Source organism: Chiloscyllium punctatum, chromosome 5 (genome assembly GCF_047496795.1).
Source record: "Chiloscyllium punctatum isolate Juve2018m chromosome 5, sChiPun1.3, whole genome shotgun sequence".
In the NCBI taxonomy this organism is placed as follows: domain Eukaryota; kingdom Metazoa; phylum Chordata; class Chondrichthyes; order Orectolobiformes; family Hemiscylliidae; genus Chiloscyllium; species Chiloscyllium punctatum.
Genome location: NC_092743.1, coordinates 46,512,410 through 46,532,241, shown reverse-complemented (window position 1 = coordinate 46,532,241; position 19,832 = coordinate 46,512,410). Strand labels below are relative to the sequence as shown.

The following is a 19,832-nucleotide window of genomic DNA, read 5'->3' as shown; positions in this document are numbered from 1 at the left end:
AGACACAGATAGAATGTGCAAACTCCACACAGACAGTCACCCGAGGTGGGAATTGAACCTGGGATGCTGGTGCTGTGAGGCAACCATGCTAACCACTGAGCCACCGTGCCACAAAGTAAGCATAGCCATAGAGCAATGATTCACTTTCTTCTGGAAGGGTAAACCAGAGAAGGGTCTTTGTACTCATTACGTTGAGTTTGCCATCACGAATTAAATCACAGATATGCTGACAGAACTTACAATTGATATTAACAAACAACTCATGACCCTAGACCTTCAGCTTAGTATCACACTAATCAGTGATTGTGTTCTCCACTCAATTTTACTGATGAAACCCAAAAAGCTTTTATGCAGATTTAGATTCTGTATTGGCTGCCATACCAAAAATAAAACAAACCAGTTCTACTGGAAGATTTTAATATCAGAGTTGGATTTGCCTACATCAGTCGTTGAAAAGTGTGGCACTGGAAAAGCAGAGCAGGTCAGGCAGCGCCCAAGGAATGTTCCTGATGAAGGGCTTATGCCCGAAACATTGACCCTCCTGCTACTTGGATGCTGCCTAACCTGCTGTGCTTTTCCAGTGCACACTTTTCAACTCTGACCTCCAGCATCTACAGTCCTCACTTTCACCTCCTTCACCTACACCATTTTGAAGAGTGCCATCGGGAAGGAAGGGTGGACAAATCAAATACCAAGAGACCCCAACCACCTCATCAAGTACACTAAGTATGGTCTCACCATCGCAAATGTATTTTCATCAGAAATATAAATACAAGGCAATCTCGAAACACCCTGATCCAACCATTGACACCTCTAGGACTATATCACTGTCTGCATCTGGGCTGGGAAGGTTCCTGACTTCATTCACATCATTCAGCATGAAAATGACTGCTAGATAGGCCACAGGCATTTACACTCCCCCATGAGCTTGCACCTGTCATCAAAACACAGGATATACACAACAAAATCAAGGAGAAAACTTAACATCTATATTCTCTAAGATATAGAGATAAGAGAACAATCCAAAATGCAATATTCCTCCTGTCTTGTTCTCACCGGCTTGATAGGTAAAGAAGGTCAAAGTATTCAATTCTATGCAGTTCTGCACAATACAGATAGCTTCTTCCATGTGATCAATTCTGTCAAAAGCAAATGGTGCACACCCCCACTCAACCGAAAACAGCAATATTCTTCCCAAAGTCGATGTAGCTATCGCAAGAAAGTCGGAAGGAACAGGACCGAAATCTCTCAACCAGGTACCTTTAGTATCAGACAAAACAATCAAAACAATCTTTCAGCAACTTCAAAGATCAAATTTGGGTGAGCTGCCAACACTTGTTGAATTACAAATGTCTGTTCTACAGATGATGAATAACAAGCTGTGTGGTCCCAACAACATTCCTGCATTCATTATGAACAACATTCATAAAGCTGGTGTTCATAAACTCAATCTGAGATCTTGTTGCAAAAATCAATGAAGAGCAGGTATGTACTTCATGACTTCCACAATGTCATCACTGGTTCACTTTTCAAGAAATAAATTTGTGAAATCTATAGAAGTATCTCCTTTCTGTGGGGAATGTTTCCACATAAATCCTCCGGGAAAACACCCTGTCCACCAACAAAGATATTAATCTGACGACCCCTGTGCAGTTTCTCATCATCCACTAAACCGCAGGCATGATATTTGTTGCTCAACAAATCCAAGGGGAGTGCCTGAAAGAATGCAAATTGCTCTACAAGACATTTATTGATGCGTAAAAGGCAGACTGATAAATAGCCTTACATTTTTTAATGATTGTCCCTTATTTTGATTGTTTCTACTGGAAAAAATGGCAAAGTGGCCTACTGCTCTGAATCTAAATCTTTGATCCATCATTTCTCGAACAGGTCTTGCTCTTCTGGTCACCACCATCTCTCTACTGTAATGATTCCCCTTAGAAACCCTTTCAAGAATGCTCCAGAGACATGTCTGTACAGCAAAATGTGTTACTATTCTGCAATTTTCTCATAATAGTATGACATCTTTTACAATGGAATGGATGCTAGTCCTTTTTTGGTTCAGATTAGCACGAAGTAAAATAGTGTGATTGTGATAACTGACTGCAATGTCTCCCACTGTCTTTTCATAGTAATTTGAGTCCAACTTTCACATGATATGATTGAATTTCACCTTGGTTGAATGTTTTCAACTTCAACAAGGTGAAAGCCAAGACTAAGACAGCTCTCCAAGTTATCTAAAACTTATAATATCCTGACAACTGCATTTTCATGGCTCATAATAGAAGCAAGCTCTTCAACTCTGTGTATAAATGGTTGGTCTCTTACTTAACTTCAGCAAGACCAAAATACTCCATCAGCCTTCCCCTATAGAAGCACCTACAACTATTATTATTGACAAGAGATGTGAGAGATAGCTGAACACCTTTCAAATCTTAACAATTTTGTTTTTAAAAGGATCCTATCAAAGTGGAATGCTACAATGCTAACAAAGACATCCAAAAATTATGCAAATATGTCTTTGACAAAGGACATGAGTGGACAAAGGATTCAGGCTACAATACTGTTGCTATCTGTACTTTTTTATATGGCAGAGCGATTAGGTTGACCTACAAAAGTCACATCTGGATGCTGGAGAATTTCCAACATGCTGTTCTTATAGGATACTCAAAGTCACGTGAGAAGATAGCTGAACAAACTTCAGCATTCTCAGCAAGTTCCTCCAGCATTGTAAACATGTTTGTGCAAAATCAGAACCGCTGGTCCATGGCATCCCCATGACAAATCACCAGCTTCCAAAGCAGACTGCCTTTTCACAACTTTAATATGACACCTAATCTTGAGGAGGACAGGGTAAATGTTTTTTAGAACACTTTGAAAGTCTCAGTGAAAGGGAAACAAATTGACATCAGCGCAGAGGAGGAATTTGTTATGAACCCTACCACATGGCGACATTTCTTCCAACAAGCAGGAACATAGTCAAAAACTGACTGCAGCGAAGTGGCAAAAGATGAAAGTGAGAGTAAAAATCTAACACAAAACACCCCTATTCCATGGGATAGCTCTCATTCTCTCTGCCCAAGATTATGTAGCTTCAGGATTGACCTGTTGAGTCACCTGAGGATGCACAAATCATGAAGCCAGATAGATATTGGCTTCATTTCAAGAGATTGACAATGACAACAGCAAGAAATGCAAGATTATTCCTATCAGGAAAGGATGTGCAGGCTGAATCCCTTGAAAGGGTTGGCTAATTATTGACCTAATTTGAGAGCTATACAACTGGGAGTGGTTTGAATGGAGTAAATAGAGAAAGAGACCTGATTTCCAGCAAGCTGGAGACCATCTCTGGCCGTGAAAGTGACAGGGTTTGTCATAAATTGTAAGTCCTGCCCCAAATCCCAGCCTGCCTCATTATCACTGAGTGAGATTGGGGATAAGCCAGTTCTAGGACACAGATAATCATTTAAATGACCATTTACCTGCAGTGATTTTGTTTTGGAGTCTGTGAAATGTAGAAGCTAGAGTGTGGAGAATAGACTGGGAAACAACAGATCTGTTTTCAATGTGTTTCTTTTGGATAGATGGAGTACTCCTTTGGAGAACTGAGCTACGCCTTCAAATATGGTCCGAGAACAGATTAGAGGTAGGGGGTCTTTTGGTAAAGGCTTCAGTTATCCTTTGGAGGTAGGTGTCAGTAGTCCTTTGGGGGTAATTGTGATCAGATGTCCTTGGGACTGTTAACTGTGGAAGGGATTGTGCATAAATCTTGCATAAAGCCTTTGAAATTGTCAAACTTATCACAAACTATCAACAACAGCTTCACCTGTCAAGAGGTGTCTGGAAGTATCAAAATATCTATTTATGAATAACAATGCTTTATTCAAGAGTGCAATCTGCAATATAGAGGTTTATGTACTACAAATATATTTCTTCTCATATGTGCATGGGTAGTTGTGGATTTGTTTTTATTCATTCATGGGATTTGTTAGTCATTGCTACAAAAGCCAACATTTATTATCCATCCCTAATTGCCCTGGAGAAGGCATTGGTGATCTACCATCTGAAACTGCTGCAGTCCTTGTGGTGTTTGTCATGCAGTGACACCGAAAAGGTTTTTGGAGAAGGAATACTAGGATTTTGACCAAGCAACAGTAAAGGGAAAGTAGTATTGTTCCAAGTCAGGATGGTGTATGTTGGAAAGAAATTTGCAAGTAGTGGTGTTCCCATGCAACAACTACCCATGTCCTTCTCAATGCTACAGTTTGCAGGTTTGAAATGTGCTATTAAAGGAGCTTTGGTGAGTTGTTGCAGTCCTCCTGTAGATAGTACATTCTGCTGCCACTGTGCATCATGGCAGAAAGAATAAATGTTGCTGGGGTTTAATGGGTCCTCAATTAAACAAATTGTGTTGGTCTAGGTAGTATAGAATTTCTTATTGTAGGAGTTGCATTCCAGAATATTTGAACAGTTAGCATGGTAAGTGAAGGGCAAACTGCAGGTGGAATTAGGCACTATGTTGGCATATAGGGATATGGGATACCAGGCCAATGCTCACAGTGGATTATGTTGTATGGCTGGGCACACACAAGACAAGGGATTGAGTGGTGATGAGGGAAGTGAAGTGGTGTGAGCTGAATGTTGTTTTTGGGACAACTTTGGTGGAAGTAAGATATCCTTTGGGATTGTGAAAAAGCATGCTTGTGTGTAGAAAGTACATAAGCTCATTGGGACTTGCATGGTTGTCAAAAAACTGTCCAAAATGTGCAGTTAAAATAAGTGGGTAGTTGAGAGTATCTTTTTGTGCAAATGTATTATAGGTTTGTGCTGCTTAATTGATGTTTCCAACTCTCACTTTCATAGTTTTCTCCACTAGGTTATTGAACAGAATTGTTTACTGACATAAGGTTTTAGTACTTGAGTGCCAGGTTTGTTGACATAAGATATTTTAACTGTCTTAGTAAAATGGTGTACATAAATTATTAAAAACTTAAATGAAAGTGTTATCATTGAGGATTTGTTGAAACAATTTCACCATATTAGATGTATGCTTTGTGTTAATGAGAGTGTTATTTTTATAATAATAACATAACCAATAGACTGGTAACCCTACTTTGTGTCATAATGCTGCCAGGTTAATACGCATTCTGGATAATAAGTGGCCTGATATGGAGAGAAAAGGGAAAAGTGTGGTGAGTGAGATATAAAGGTTGTCAACAGAGCTATAACAATCCATGGAGATAACTGGGACATACGGTGGGGCAACATGAAATGGACATAAGGTGGCAAGGAGGGCCAGTAAACCTGGGGGTCATGGGGGTCAATACAGGGGCATGGGCTGACACAGGGTATATGGGGGACATGTGGATGGATGTGTGTGCAAAAGGGTTATGAGCTTGAAACAGGAGGATAGATTATTTATTGTTATAAAGAATATGGGCATCTCTGACAATCACCAGCACTTTTTGTCCACCCCTTGTTTCATTTGAACTGAGTGCTTGTTAGAACATTTCAGAGAGTAGTTAAGAATAAACCGCATTGCTCTGGGTCCAGAGTGGCATGTGGGCCAAACTGATTAAGGATGACATATTTCCTTCCAGAAAGGAATTTGGTAAACTAAATCAAATTTTACAACTATTGGCTGTGGTTACTATTAGATTAGATTTTGATTCCATATTTTTGTGTCGAGATTTGAACTCATGTTTCCAGATCATCAGCCTGTGCCTTTGTATTACTAGTCCACTGACAACTCCACTAGACCACTGATGACCCCATGAAGGTTGACAAATACAAGTATAAAATATGAATGCAGAAGTAGGAGGAATGTATCCTGTTTTTTCTTTATTTCCAAACTTGTGTAATGTGCTGCAGTCTCCAAGAAGACTTTTTTGCCCAGTCATCCTCAGGTACCAGGATGTCTCCCTGGTTCTTCCTGACTCGCCTGGTCAGGGTCCCAATCCAGTGTGTATTCTTAACTGAACTCTGAAGTGTAGCAGGTCACTTGTAAAAGTTAGGTCCACAAAACTGGGATTTGTCCCACTTCTGATCCTCATTCAGAAACCAAATGGCCTTTTTTCTGTGTTGCATGTTCTATGTAATTCATTATCAATGGATAAATAACCTAGAGCAATTTCCCACTTACTATAGTGGGAAGTCCAATGCTACAAAGATTGCACCAACTGAAGAAATCCACAGGCAAGGACCATCTTGTAGGGTCAAGTGAGAAATGAATATGATTTTGTCAGGGTCATACATGTCTCAAGTAAGCCTTTTTTTAAATAAAATGAATGCATTTTAGAGAAGCAGAGGACAAGAGAGGACACCTGAAGTAGAGTGCAGGAAACACTGGCAATAGCAAAGCAGGAATTTGTCCTCCAGAAGCGAAGAGTTTTTACAAGCAGCAATGGAAACACCAACAGAAGAAGTGCAACAAAATAACTCAGGACAGAGAAGCCTTAAGAAATAGCATGAGAAACATCAGCAGAATGATAGCAGTAAAACACTGTGGGAGGAAAGAATAATGGTAAAAAGCAGAGGTATATCACAAACTGCTGCCACAGAACAAGAGGTCACATGGGCTGAGCACAATCAGAATTGTTTTTTCATTTTAAATTATGTTCTTAATTGTTATTATACTTTAATTAAGCTAACTAACTGTAAAGTAAGTCCAAATGAGTTCATTAGTACAAATTAATTTGATCATTTGTCATATCACTACAGTTTTCAAATAATAAATTAAATCTAAGGATGTTTAAAATGAAAAAGAAAGGGAATGCAGTTTTAAAGAGTTCTGAATTTTTCAGTATTGTAAATAACAGGACTTAAGTAACATGTTGAAATTAACCACCCTGGAGAGTAACGTGGCATCAGTTTAAGGAAATGAGCTGATTAGTCAGTGGGTAGTAAGCTTTTATTTGTGTCTGAAGTTCACTTCTGTTACATCAATTAATGGTGTAATAAAGGAAGGCAGAGCATCTCAACTCCTTGGAATAATAATTTGTTGCACGGCAGGGCAACAGGATGCTGTGTATCATGCACAATCACGTGTGCAGAAAATGTAATAGTCTTGATAAGTCATATTGCAGGTTTTGGAGTTTGAGCAGCGCTGCCTTCATTTTATTGCATTGTGACATTGACAGTTTTGAGATGTTTTGTGAGGCTGAGTTTATTAACATGCCCAATCCATACTTTAAGAGTTTGTAGGTCGATAGAAAATAGTGACAGCCAGGCATTCAAGGAGGACCAGGCAGATTGTACAGCATTCCCTCAGTACATCTCACTCTCTAAACCATAGGGGAGGCAATGATCTTGTGCTGCATCATCACTGGACTAGTAATTCCAAGACCCAGGTTAATGTTTTATGTTCTGAGTTCAAATCTGACCATGGCATATGATAAAATTTGAATTCAATAAGAGCATGAAATTTAATTCTAAAAATTAATTTTTAAAAAGCCTAACAGTGACCATGGAAACATTAAATGTCATTAAAAAATCTGATTCACTAATGGCATTTAGGGAAGGGAATCTGTGATCCTTACTTGGTCTGGCCTATATGTGACTCCAAACCCACAGCAATATGGTTGTCCATTATCTGTCCTCTGAAACACCTATAGCAAATCACTTAGTTCAAAGGGTAATTAGGTTCTGACAATAACAATGTTGACCCAGCCAGCTATTTACACATCCCATAAATGAATTTTAAAAAAGACAATTTCATTCTGAGCTATACAAGAGAAGGTAGGGAAGAGGGAGCAGGAGGAAGATTGGGAAAGCAGTAGTGATGGAGATTCTGCAACTGGGGAATGGACACTACTTCTGCAGCCAGAGTTGTGAGTCCGGGGTAATTGGTTGCCTCTTAATGCCAGGGTCAAGGATGTTACTAATCAGCTACAGAGCATGCACAACAGTGACAGTGAATAATTTCCCAATGTTTATATTGATATAAAGAGGGATGAGGTCCTACAAAATAGCGTTTAAGGAACTAGGAAAGAAATTAAGAAATCACAAAAGGGTTCAATTAACCTCCTTTTCTGGAATGCCCTTGGAGTTAAGACCTCTAACACAATTTGGTTCTCTGCAGACAACAACTATGGTTTTTCACATAGCTACCACTGACTTTACTTGACAATTAACAACTGAATCTGGGACTGTCTGCCCCATTACACTCTCAATAGCAGTTTTTTGTCATCCAATTGCTTCATTCATTCATTCGCTGGCTGTGCCAGCATTTATTTTTCATCCCCAGTTGCCCTTGAGTGGATAGTGAGCTACCTTCTCGAACTGAAATAATATCAAAATTATCCACATTTGTAATTGGACCTTAGTTACAGAAATGTCACATACCAGGCCTGGACTTCTGGCGGACAACTCCATCAAACTGTTGTTCTGTGAATATTGGTTGATGGTCATTTATATCACGAAGTAAAATGGTGACAACTTCAGGTCCTTCAACTGTTTCTTGAGCATTATTTTGACCTACTATCTAAAAGCAAAGAAGGTGAGACAACAATTATTTTTTAAAAATTAAATCATTCTATTCAGCAATAGAGAATTGCATGAAAAAGAAGCCATTCAAATCTATCACTTCTCCACCAAGAGAGGGTGTCAGGGATAGCATTTTTCGTGAATTGGGAGGGAGGCCGAGATGATCACCCACTCAGTGCTTCTGGCTAAAGATAGATGCAAATACTTCAGCCTTATCATTTGCACTGATATGCTGGTCTCCCACATTGTTGAGGATGAGGATGTTTGTGGACTCTCCTCCTCTTGTTTAATCATCCATAATTATACACAACTGAATGTGGCAAGAATCTGATCTTAGCTTAGATCTGATCCACTGGTTGTTAGACTGTTTAGCCCTATGTTCTGCATATTGCTTTGATAGTTATCTTGCATTGTAGATACATTGTTTCGATATTAGTGATGCAGTTTCTGGCATGATGGCAATGGTAGAATGTGGGTTGCACTAGGCCGTATGGTCACAGATTGCGTTTGGATCAATTCTACTGATGGCCACAGTGTCTCACAGATACTCAGTTTTGAGTTGGTAGATCTATTTGAAGCCTGTCCATTTTACACAATGGTAGTGCCACACAATATCATGGATCATAGCATCAACGTGAAGATGAGTCTTTTTCTTCACAATGATTGTGCCGTTGTAACTCCTACTGATACTGACATTGATGGATGTATATGTGACAGGTTGTTTGGAAGGACGTTGTTGAATAGATTTTCCCTCTTACTCATTCCCTTATTGTGTGCCGCTGACCCAGTTTAGCAACTATATCCTTTAGGACATGGCCCTCATCATCAGTAGTGCTGTTACTAAGCCACTGTTGATGATGAACTTTGATGTTCTCAACTAGACTACGTTCTATACATTCGGCACCCTCAGTTCTTATGGAATAGGATGCTCCCAGATGTTAGTAAGAAGGCCTTTACAGACACAACAGGCCTGTGTTTGCCATTGTCATTGCCATTGGTCAATGTAAGATGCTCCCCAAGACTAAATGTAGACTCAGAGACTGGTTTGTGGAGCATCTGCGCTCTGCACACATCAACCAATGCAATTGGCTTCATCTCGTTTCAACCTATATATTTGCATCATCACTGACATACAGCAATGTTTCAGTATTTGGAATTTATTCTTTCTGCTTACCTTTAATTCATACGATGCTTTTTCTTCACGGTCCAGGGTCACATTGGCAACCAACCAGTTGTCAAAAATGTTGAACACACCTTTTGTTTCACCAATTATTGCAAATGTCTTCACATCAACATTCTCTGATGTAAACTATAGTGAAGGAAATGACATAATAATCTAGTGTGTGTGCGACACTGTAAACTATACAATCAAGTACCAAATTGTTCTACTATCAGCAATACAAATAACTAAAGTAAAATTCTATTGTATCTGCATGAGTATCTTAGGAGGTACAGGGTGGATGTTATGGGGCAGCTAGGTCCTCAGCAACCTGACTATTGCGCTCAGTAATTTAATCTGGGAGCAGAAATAATGGCTTTAAAGTGGGACCTCTGCTTCCCCAATTACCATGTTGTTGGTGGTGGGGGGCTGCGTGTGGGGGGAGGGGTGGAGAGGGTTGCTTCTGGCCAATCAGAGGCCCAGCAGCTCAGTAGTCCCTGCAGCCCCAGGTTTAAACACTAGCTACTGCTGGGACCACAGGCAGTCCCAGAACACAGGAGCTTTTGGAGCCCTGACTCGGCGGGGGTGGGGTGGGGGGGGGGAGGTGGGGGGGTTTCTCTGATAGACCTGGATGAGAAGAATGGGAGTTGGAGGGCCCAAGTTTGACAGACTGAGGGAAAGTTGGTGTAGTGGGTGACAGGTGGTGGAATGGTGCCCTATTTGAGCCGAGGGTTCTACAATGGAGGACTCCTCAGTTTCCTGACACCAGTCCATATCATTTGACAAGGGTGATTTCCTGCCAAGGGTAAAAGAACAGGATAAAGCCTTTCAGTTGCCATTAATTGCCATCACCTCCATTATCCCCATAACAGCTGGCACTGGTTGATGGTGGGTAAGTAAATAGCAGGCAGACTACTCAGTGAATTTTATGAGCCCATACCTACTTTCAAACATATAAAATTCAACTCACAGTGTACCTCAACAAGGCTCCAATGTAAATCCACCACCTGTTCTCCAGTTCTTTCTCATTTCTAGTTCTATGGAGGGGATGTATACAATCACCATGTAAAATGCAGGAATTGGTAACAAAGGTGTTGGTTTTATTACCACCTGTGGATTACCTATCATTTGGCATGTATGACACGTATGGTAAAAGTTAACCACATTCTTGTGCATTCCAGGCCAATAAAACTGTTTTTGTACCTTAGCCTGAGTTTTTTGAATCCCTAGACGACCTCCTACAGGTAGTTCATGAGCTACCCATAACACTTCTTGTCTGTATTCTACCTGCAACACAATCTGGACACTTCAGCCCATTACTTCTTTGCCTTGGTCTCCATTTCTGTTTTAGGATTCTATCTTTCAGATAATAACCCTCACGAATATCGAGTTATAGTCTAACAGGTTTAATTAGAAGCACTAGCTTTCATAGCACTGCTCCTTCACCTAATGAAGAGGCAGCACACCGACAGCTAGTGCTTCCAATTAAATCTTTTGGACTATAACTTGGTGCTGTGTGATTTTTAACTTTGTACACCCCAGTCCAACACCAGCATCTCCAAATCATTATTTATGAATATCCTCTGCCTCCTTTTCAGAGTATGCACTCTCATATATATCTTTTATCATCTTGTCTTTCTGTTGCAAGACCCTTAGCCTTTCAGGACTAAACACTTCTGTCTGACCCTTTGCCTGTTTAGGTTTTTCCTGCACCATTACGTCAAACAGGGTATCCACTAACTGAACCTCAACTCCATAATCTTTCTCTTTATCTTTTGCTTCATGCTGTGATTTAAGATAGTGGAATCTGGTTACTACACAGTCTAGGAAAATACCAGGATATTTCTGATTTAACTCCTCAGTTTCTTGATCTTCTTTGGGCTTTTCCACAACAAGGGGTGTCACTCCCACCTTGGATCCTGCTTAATAATTCCCAAGAACAAACTGGATTCCTGGAACTGATACTCTGTCAATCACTCCCACTGTAACTTCCCCAGTCTTGAGTTGGTATTGCAACCTGATCTTGCAGTTTAGATTAGATAACTTATAGTGTGGCAACAGGCCCTTCGGCCCAACAAGTCCACACCAACCCACCGAAGCGCAACCCACCCAGACCCATTCCCCTACATTTACCCCTTCACCTAACACTACGGGCAATTTAGCATGGCCAATTCACCTAACCTGTACATTTTTGGAGTGTGGGAGGAAACCAGAGCTCCTGGAGGAAACCCACGCTGACACGGGGAGAATGTGCAAACTCCACATAGAGAGTCGCCTGAGGCAGGAAATGAACCCGGGTCCCTGGCACTGTGAGGCAGCAGTGCTAACCACTGTGCCACCATGCCACCCTATCTTACATAGGGGAATGCTAAATTTCTGTCCATTGATCCCATAAATTACCATACCCTAGGGTGACAGATCTGAACGAGTGCAAATTTGCTCATCTCTTACTATTGAAGACTGGTTAGATGCTGTATCTCTCAACATTATAACTTCTTGTCCTTCCCCCCCTGTTTTTTCTGAGTAAACTTTACCCAGAGAGGCAAATTCTTTGTAGAGATCAGGTACTAACTCCATACCCAGCCCCTGCCAAGGCTGTGCACTCTCCTGCAGATCCTCGACTCTTCTTGGGGTTTCCTTCACTACTTTCCCTAATGCCACTGGCTTAGCTTCTTTTACCACATCTTTTCCCACAGGGCCTTTCTTTAATGACCAGCACTGTGATTTTACCCATCTTCTGGCAGTGAAAACATCTTTTCCCAGTACCCTTCTAAACCACCAGCATTGTAATTTTCTTTGTCCCACTCCATTACAGTGAAAATGCCTGAAGCCTTTCATCTGCTTTCCACCCTCTTGGGCTTCTTTAACCTGTGGTACACTCTTGCCAGCATTCTCTACTCTTTCTTTCATAGTGTAGGATCTCCCCTTTTCCCTTCAATCCCTCACAGGATGAAATTCTGGCCAGAAGCTCCAACATGTAATCATCTGCTAACTCTGCTGCTCTTTTCACTTCCTGAACTTTCTGTTCCTCGACGTGAATTATTATCATCTCTGGAAGTGAATTTTTAAACGCCTCCAGCAGAATAATCTCTCTTAGAGCCTCATAGGTCTCATCTATCTTTAAAGCCCGCACCCATCTATCAAAATGACTATGTTTAATTCTTTCAAACTCAAGTAAGTCTGACCTGGTTCCTTCTTTATGTTTCTGAACTGCTGTCTATAGGCTTCTGGTACCTTTTCAGAAACACTTAAAATAGCCTGTTTAACCTGTTCCTAATCTCTTGACCCCTCATCTGACAGCACAGCAAATACCTCACTAGCTCTGCCTACCAGTTTAGTCTGAACTAGCATAATCTATAAATCCTCAGATCACTCTATCATCCTAGCCAATTTTTCAAATGAAATAAAGAAAGCTTCAACATCTTTCTCATCAAAATGTGGCAGAGTTTTGACATATTTGTATATATCGCTATCTTCTCTTTTAATCTCCATCCTGTTAACTTGACTTGGCTGACTAAGTTGCAACTTCTCAAGTTAAAATTCTCTCTCTTTTTGCTCAGCTAAGAATCTTCTCTCTCTCTTTTCCCTCTCGCTCTCTCTTCTCTCTCTCTCTCTCTCTCTTTCCCTTTCTCTCTCCCTTTGTTTACCTTCTAACTCCATTTTCCTCAATTATAATTTAAGTTTTTCAAACGCTACTGCACTTGTCTGTTTCTCTGACACACCTAAGTGTTTGAGTAACTCCCTTAAAATTTCAGCTTTACTTTTGTGCTTGCTTAACCCAAATCTAACTTCTTTGCTAGTTATACAAGTATGGCCTTTTTCTTTCCTTCTAAACTTACTTGGCAAATTTGAGAATCATCTTCAAACTCAAGAACTTCTTTAGCAATTTTTAGAGCCAGTTCTCTCACTTTTAATTTAACCAACCGCAAACCACCTAAATTAAACAAATTGACTTACCTGCATTTTGTTTAAAGATCTAGGACATGCATTTAAATCTGTGGGGCTTTTTCATACCCCAAATTTATTCCAACCTGTCCAAATTCAGACTGGATCTGTCTAAACCTGTTCACATCAGACAAACACCCCCAAGCTGTTATGACACTCAGTAAACCCCTCTGCTAATGTAAACCCCACACACAGAGAAGCTCACCTCACACTGTAATCTGTTAAAGTTTGAGAGGCAAAGAACTATCCCAGAGTTCACTATTTAAAGAAAAAATTAACAACCTTATTCTTTAAGTCCAACAGAGAATACTAAAACCAATAACTATTTACAACTCCTTTCTCTTAAACCTATCTTTTACCTCCCACTCTACAATGCTGGTTAGATATAAAATTACGATTAAAATTTACAAACAAAAAATCACATTTCAAAACCCAGTCAGCTTTGTCGATTCTCCTTTGTAGATTTTCTACTGTAGATGTTGTTTAGGTGAGTTTCAATGTTCTCCTGTGCAAACCTATTATAGACAGTACCTTTTGTACAGCTGTTCAGCTAGCGGTCCATATATGTTGATGTCCTTGGCAGTTCTCTTTTTTAACTGTTCAAGATGTTTTATACCCCAAAACATTGGATCATTTCATTGGTTTTAATATTATGAAAATACTAAATTTAAGTTTGGTTCCATTTTGGTTCCTTGGGACATAACTTAAACTGTTTGGCTGCATTTGAATTTGTTTTTTTGTTTCATGGCAACTCATCTGCAACTATATGTTTCAACCAAGTGTTACATTTTTACTTTGTTCAGGACTCTCTGTGTTTTGTCCATCCTTGCAAGCTTTTCAACTCTTTTAAAGGTACAGAACTCAACTACACCTTCATGACATTTGACCCCACATGAAAAGAAAGAAAAGCCCATTATTGGACTGGCGAGTTCAGATTGATGATGATATGAAGACTTCTGTTCCTTCACTGAGCTTGGGAAAACACACACCTTTTGTTTCTTTTTATTCCAAATTTCAGCACCAGCAATTGCTTTCCTCATAGAACACAAGGTAGCTGATTGAGGCAGTATGCTGTTCAATGCACTCCATAATTAACAGTATTAGATTTTTGTTCTTGAGACGCAAAGTCAGATAACAATGGAGAAACTTTTTGAAAGAGTGAGATCCTTCCTGCCCTTAGGAATGCCAGCAATGGCTCACCAACCCATACGTTACATTAGCAACTGAGGCACTCACTTAAGGTAGAACAACTAGTGTGGATGGGAAAGTGACATGTGGTATCAAAAAGCACAAGGAAACTTGGGCACCATTTTTGAGAGTTGGTCTTCTGTAGTTAAGTAAAGGAGTAAGATATGCTGTCAACAATTTTATGACATAAAATTTACTTTTTATTTACTATTCACTGTGTAAAGGTCAAGATGAAACAAATGCAACCATAATTATGAATGTTACCTGATATATCATTAAAGGAGCGGTGAATTCCTCAGTAATAGGAAGTTCCATTGTCATCAATGGGCCTTTGGGCAAGTTTGCATTAATTCCAGTGGTTAAAATCTGCAGTTAACATAAAGAAATGAAATCAAACATGTATAGAAGCTATTTTTATACCAAAATATCAATACTTAACAAGATATTACTGTTAAAAACAGGCCATCATATTTTGTCATAGTCATAGAGTCATAGAGATGTACAGCATGGAAACAGACCCTACAGTCCAACCCTTCCATGCTGACCAGATATCCTATCCCAATCTAGTCCCACCTGCCAGCACCCGGCCCATATCCCTCCAAACCCTTCCTATTCATATACCCATCCAAATGCCTCTTAAATGTTGCAATTGTACCAGCCTCCACCACATCCTCTGGCAGCTCATTCCATACACGTACCACCCTCTGCATGAAAATGGTGCCCCTTAGGTCTCTTTTATATATTTCCCCTCTCACTCTAAACCTAAGCCCCCTAGTTCTGGACTCCAGGACCCCAGGGAAAAGACTTTGTCTATTTATCCTATCCATGCCCCTCATAATTTTGTAAACTTCTATAAGGTCACTCCTCAACCTCCGACGCTCCAGGGAAAACAACCCCAGCCTGTTTAGCCTCTCCCTGTAGCTCCCTCCACCCCTGGCAACATCCTTGTAAATTTTTTCTGAACCCTTTCAAGATTCACAACATCTTTCCAATAGGAAGGAGACCAGATTGCATGCAATATTCCAACAGTGGCCTAACCAATGTCCTGTACAGCCACAACATGATATCCCAACTCCTGTACTCAACACTCTGACCAATAGAAGAAAGCATACCAAATGCCTTCTTCACTATCCTATCTACCTGTGACTCCACTTTCAAGGAGCTATGAACCTGCACTCCAAGGCCTCTTTGTTCAGCAACACTCTCTAGGACCTTACCATTAAGTGTATAAGTCCTGCTAAGATTTGCTTTCCCAAAATGTAGCACCTCGCATTTATCTGAATTAAACTCCATCTGCCACTTCTTAGCCCATTGGCCCATCTGGTCCAGATCCTTTTGTAATCTGAGGTAGCCCTCTTCGCTGTCCACTACACCTCCAATTTTGGTGTCATCTGCAAACTTACTAACTGTACCTCTTATGCTTGCATCCAAATCATTTATGTAAATGGTTGTCAAGCATGCAGTTGTCAAGCATACAGCTATGAATATGAACCTTTGAATAAAGTAGACTTTGTGCCCGTCAATTTAGAATGCAGATAGTTTCAAAGCTTTCCCAATTTATTAACTGTGAGATCATTGGCTTTTACATAATCTCTTTCAAACTCAGTCAATTAAATCCATTTGGATTGTAATCATAATTGCAACATAGGAAAACACAGCAGAATGTATGTATCGAGCAAGCTCTCAAAAACAATAATGAGATAAACAACCAGGTAATTTCTTTTCATGCTTGTGTTTGATGGATAAATATTTAAAACTCAAAGAGTAACTTTCCTGCTCAACTTTGTGTCGTTTCCTTAAATATTTGAGAGGGCAAAATACCTACCTGAGAGGGCAAACAGAATCTCAGTTTAATGTCTTAGTTAGAAATCATTGGGGGAAATTGCGACCTACCCATGATTCAATGCCTAATAAGTAGCCATCGTTAATTGTTATTACCAAGGCGTTAGCTGGGAAGTTTGGAATTGAGCAAAGAACTGGAGGTCTCCTTAATATTTCAATAATAATCAGTTGAAAATTATGAAGGCAGTACGTGGATAATTACTAACACTGAAAATCCTTTGAAGAAGTTAAATGATCTCACAAGGTCAGTAAAGCTAAATATGATGGCAGAAAGCTGCTACTCATCTATTGTTAACATTCAAGATGTATGTCATAACAATAAACATGTTGTCATATCCAATGTAAATTAAGTTTAGAGACTTCTTCACAACTAAGCAATAAAGTTTGTGCTTGTAGAATCGTGTAATACATATAAACTCCTTCAAGCAATATTTCTTGCTATAAATATTCTATGAGAGAAGTAATGGCATTTCCAATAATTATGAAATAAACATGTCTGAGCTTGAAAATAACAAGCTGGTGCACAATTCCCACAAATGACAAGTTTCAGGAAAATTACAATTGGTTTCACTGAGCCCAGTTTCAGACTTCACTTAGAGGTAGCTTTCTTAATTAAAAGATAATAGGGTCAACCCCTTTTCGTGAAGATCTCACAAATAATAATAAAAAAATGGCCTATCAATCTATTGTGCCTGGTATTGGCTCAGGCTTTATGAAAACACCTTGTCTTTGAATAACTGTACAGAAAGGGGATAGTCAGCCAATCAAATTCAGCCTGGAACTGTGATATGAAACTTTAATTCCACCCGTGTGAGAGCAAGTTAATGTTTCGAGTCAAGATGACTCTTCATCAGAGCCGAAATGAAGTGTGGAGGGGGCAGCATTTATTCAATAGTTGGTGCGCAGAGGCGGGGGCAGGCATGTGGCAGTGGTGGGGTGTAGAATGCTCGTGGAGAAAAGATGGTGATAGTTCAGATTAAGTGAACGGAATGTGGGAATGTGAGAATGAAGGAACAAAAGAAGAACAAAGGAGCTCCAAGACTTTCTGCCCCTCTAATGGAGGTGCACAGAGAGACAGGGAGCCCTCCAAACACATTATTGAAAGGCAACAAGTGAGAGCAGACAGTTGTGGAGCTAACTGTCAATAACCAAGCTCCAAAGACTTGGATGTAGCACTGCAAAAAGCGAAATGAGCTCAAACAAATGGACAAGGCCGTTAAATGGATCTTCATATGTCATATCCTATCAAGTGCTCAGCCAGCATCAGCCATTTCATATTTCAGCACAACCCAACATACTAACAATCTCTACTGATCACAATTCGCACCCAACATTCAAGGACTCCAATGCATTCCTATGCACTTAGAGCAGCTGCAAACCTCTCACACACATATCTCACAGGGTTTCATGCTCACAGCTATTCAAACATGGCAGCCACATTATTCAAAAAGGGATTTCACAACCTCAACTGACAAACTTTCCTCCCTGTTGCAGGGCAAAATGATGCACATATGGAGGCAGCAAAAGGATATGTACAATTATATATCCTAAACCCTGTGAAGATCCTGGAGATGCTATCCATTACTGAAACATCCATTGGTGAATGAGTGATATGGCAGAGCTGAAATCATTTAATATAACAATCTCCTTTTATCTAATCTTCCCCACTTCCTACTTAATCCCATCCTACAATCTCTCCTGATTTAATAGCTGCGGGTGATGTTAGCAAGCCCTTGGTAATTTTCTCCCTCCATGTACCACTACCCTTTCTTTGCAGAATGAGTTGTAACTAGTATTGTGAGCAATTTTGGGCCCCATACCTCAGGGAAGATATATGGACACTGGAGCAGCTCCAGAGGAGGTTCACGAGAATGATCCCAGGAATTAAAGTCTTATATGAGGAATCTGGGACTATATTTGATGGAGATTAGAAAGATGAGGGGGGATCTTATTGAAGCTTTCAGAATATTTAACAGCCTGGACAGCGTGGACATTAGGAAGATGTTTCCATTGGCAGGAGAGATGACAACATGAGGGCACAGCCTTAGAGTAAAGGGAAGATCTTTTAGAACAAACATAAAGAGAAACATCTTTAGGCAGAGACTGGTGAATCTGTGTAATTCATCGCCACAGAAGACTGGAGGCCAAGTCATTGAGTAATTTTAAAACAGAGAAGATAAGTTTTTGATTGCCAAGGGGATCAAAGGTTACAGGGAGAAAGCGGGAAAATGGGGCTGAAAAGCCTATCAGCCATGATTGAATGGCAGAGCAGACTTGATTGGCTGAAGGGCCTACTTTCTACTCCTATGTCTAATGGTCTGATAATCTTAAATGTTGGCAAGTCCCCTGGATCCAATTGCTTGCATTCTAGGGTCTTAGTGGCACTGATTGCTAAGGTAATGGATGCATTCGTTGAAAGCTTCTGAAATTCCTGAGATTCTGGAAAGATTTCAGTGGATTTAAAAAGTGCAGATGTAACACCACTAATAAAGAAAGGATGGAGACAGAAATCAGGAAAATACAGAACAGTTAAAATAATATCTTTGCCACTGAGAAAATGCTAGAATATTGTTAATGAGATAGAGCAGGACATTTAGAAAATCACAGTACAATCAGACAGCATTAACGTAGTTTTGTGAAGGAAAAATCAAGCTTGATAAGGATAGATCAAACAGCATAAAATCAAAGGAAACCAGTGGGTGTAGTCTATTTGATTTTCCAAATGTTATTTGCTAAGTGCCACATAAAAGGTTTCTATACAGGAGGTTATGGTAGCGGTGTTGATACAGGAGTAAGAATAGAGTATTTGCCCAACCAGCAGGAAATAGTAAGTCCAGATAAATGCATCATTTTCAGATTGCCTACCTGTAAGTAATGGTGTGCCTTAGGGGTCAGTTGTGGGGCCACAACTATCTTAAGCTATCTTAATGACTTAGGTGAAGGAAGCAACTACATTGTAGCCAATTCTGATGGTCATACAAATCCAAGCAGGGAGGTAAGTTGTGAAGAAGATACAAAGGCCTGATTTTTATTTCCAAGTTGGATGTGCAGTCTGAAGAAATTAATTCAAGAACAGAATGGACATGACAAGTAGTTCTGCAGATACCATAGATAGAAAATACATTCAAAAAGGATATGCAGATTCTGTGGACCAAGAGTTTAAATCACAAGGGTGGAATGAGCACCCTCCTCATAGCTCTTTTGGTTTTTCATG

General features: G+C 40.0%; 1 protein-coding gene across 6 annotated transcripts in view; it reads right to left on the bottom strand.

Annotated features, from left to right (window-relative positions):
- Positions 1 to 19,832, bottom strand: part of cdh17 (cadherin 17, LI cadherin (liver-intestine)) — a 95,743-nt gene that overhangs the window by 61,708 nt on the left and 14,203 nt on the right. For all 6 annotated transcript variants that reach the window (XM_072570233.1, XM_072570234.1, XM_072570232.1 and 3 more), the window contains 3 exons: positions 15,041 to 15,142; positions 9,659 to 9,793; positions 8,344 to 8,482 (listed from right to left, as the gene is read on the bottom strand). In XM_072570233.1, the coding sequence (XP_072426334.1) occupies positions 8,344 to 8,482; positions 9,659 to 9,793; positions 15,041 to 15,142 (376 nt within the window). The remainder of the gene's footprint in view (positions 1 to 8,343; positions 8,483 to 9,658; positions 9,794 to 15,040; positions 15,143 to 19,832) is intronic.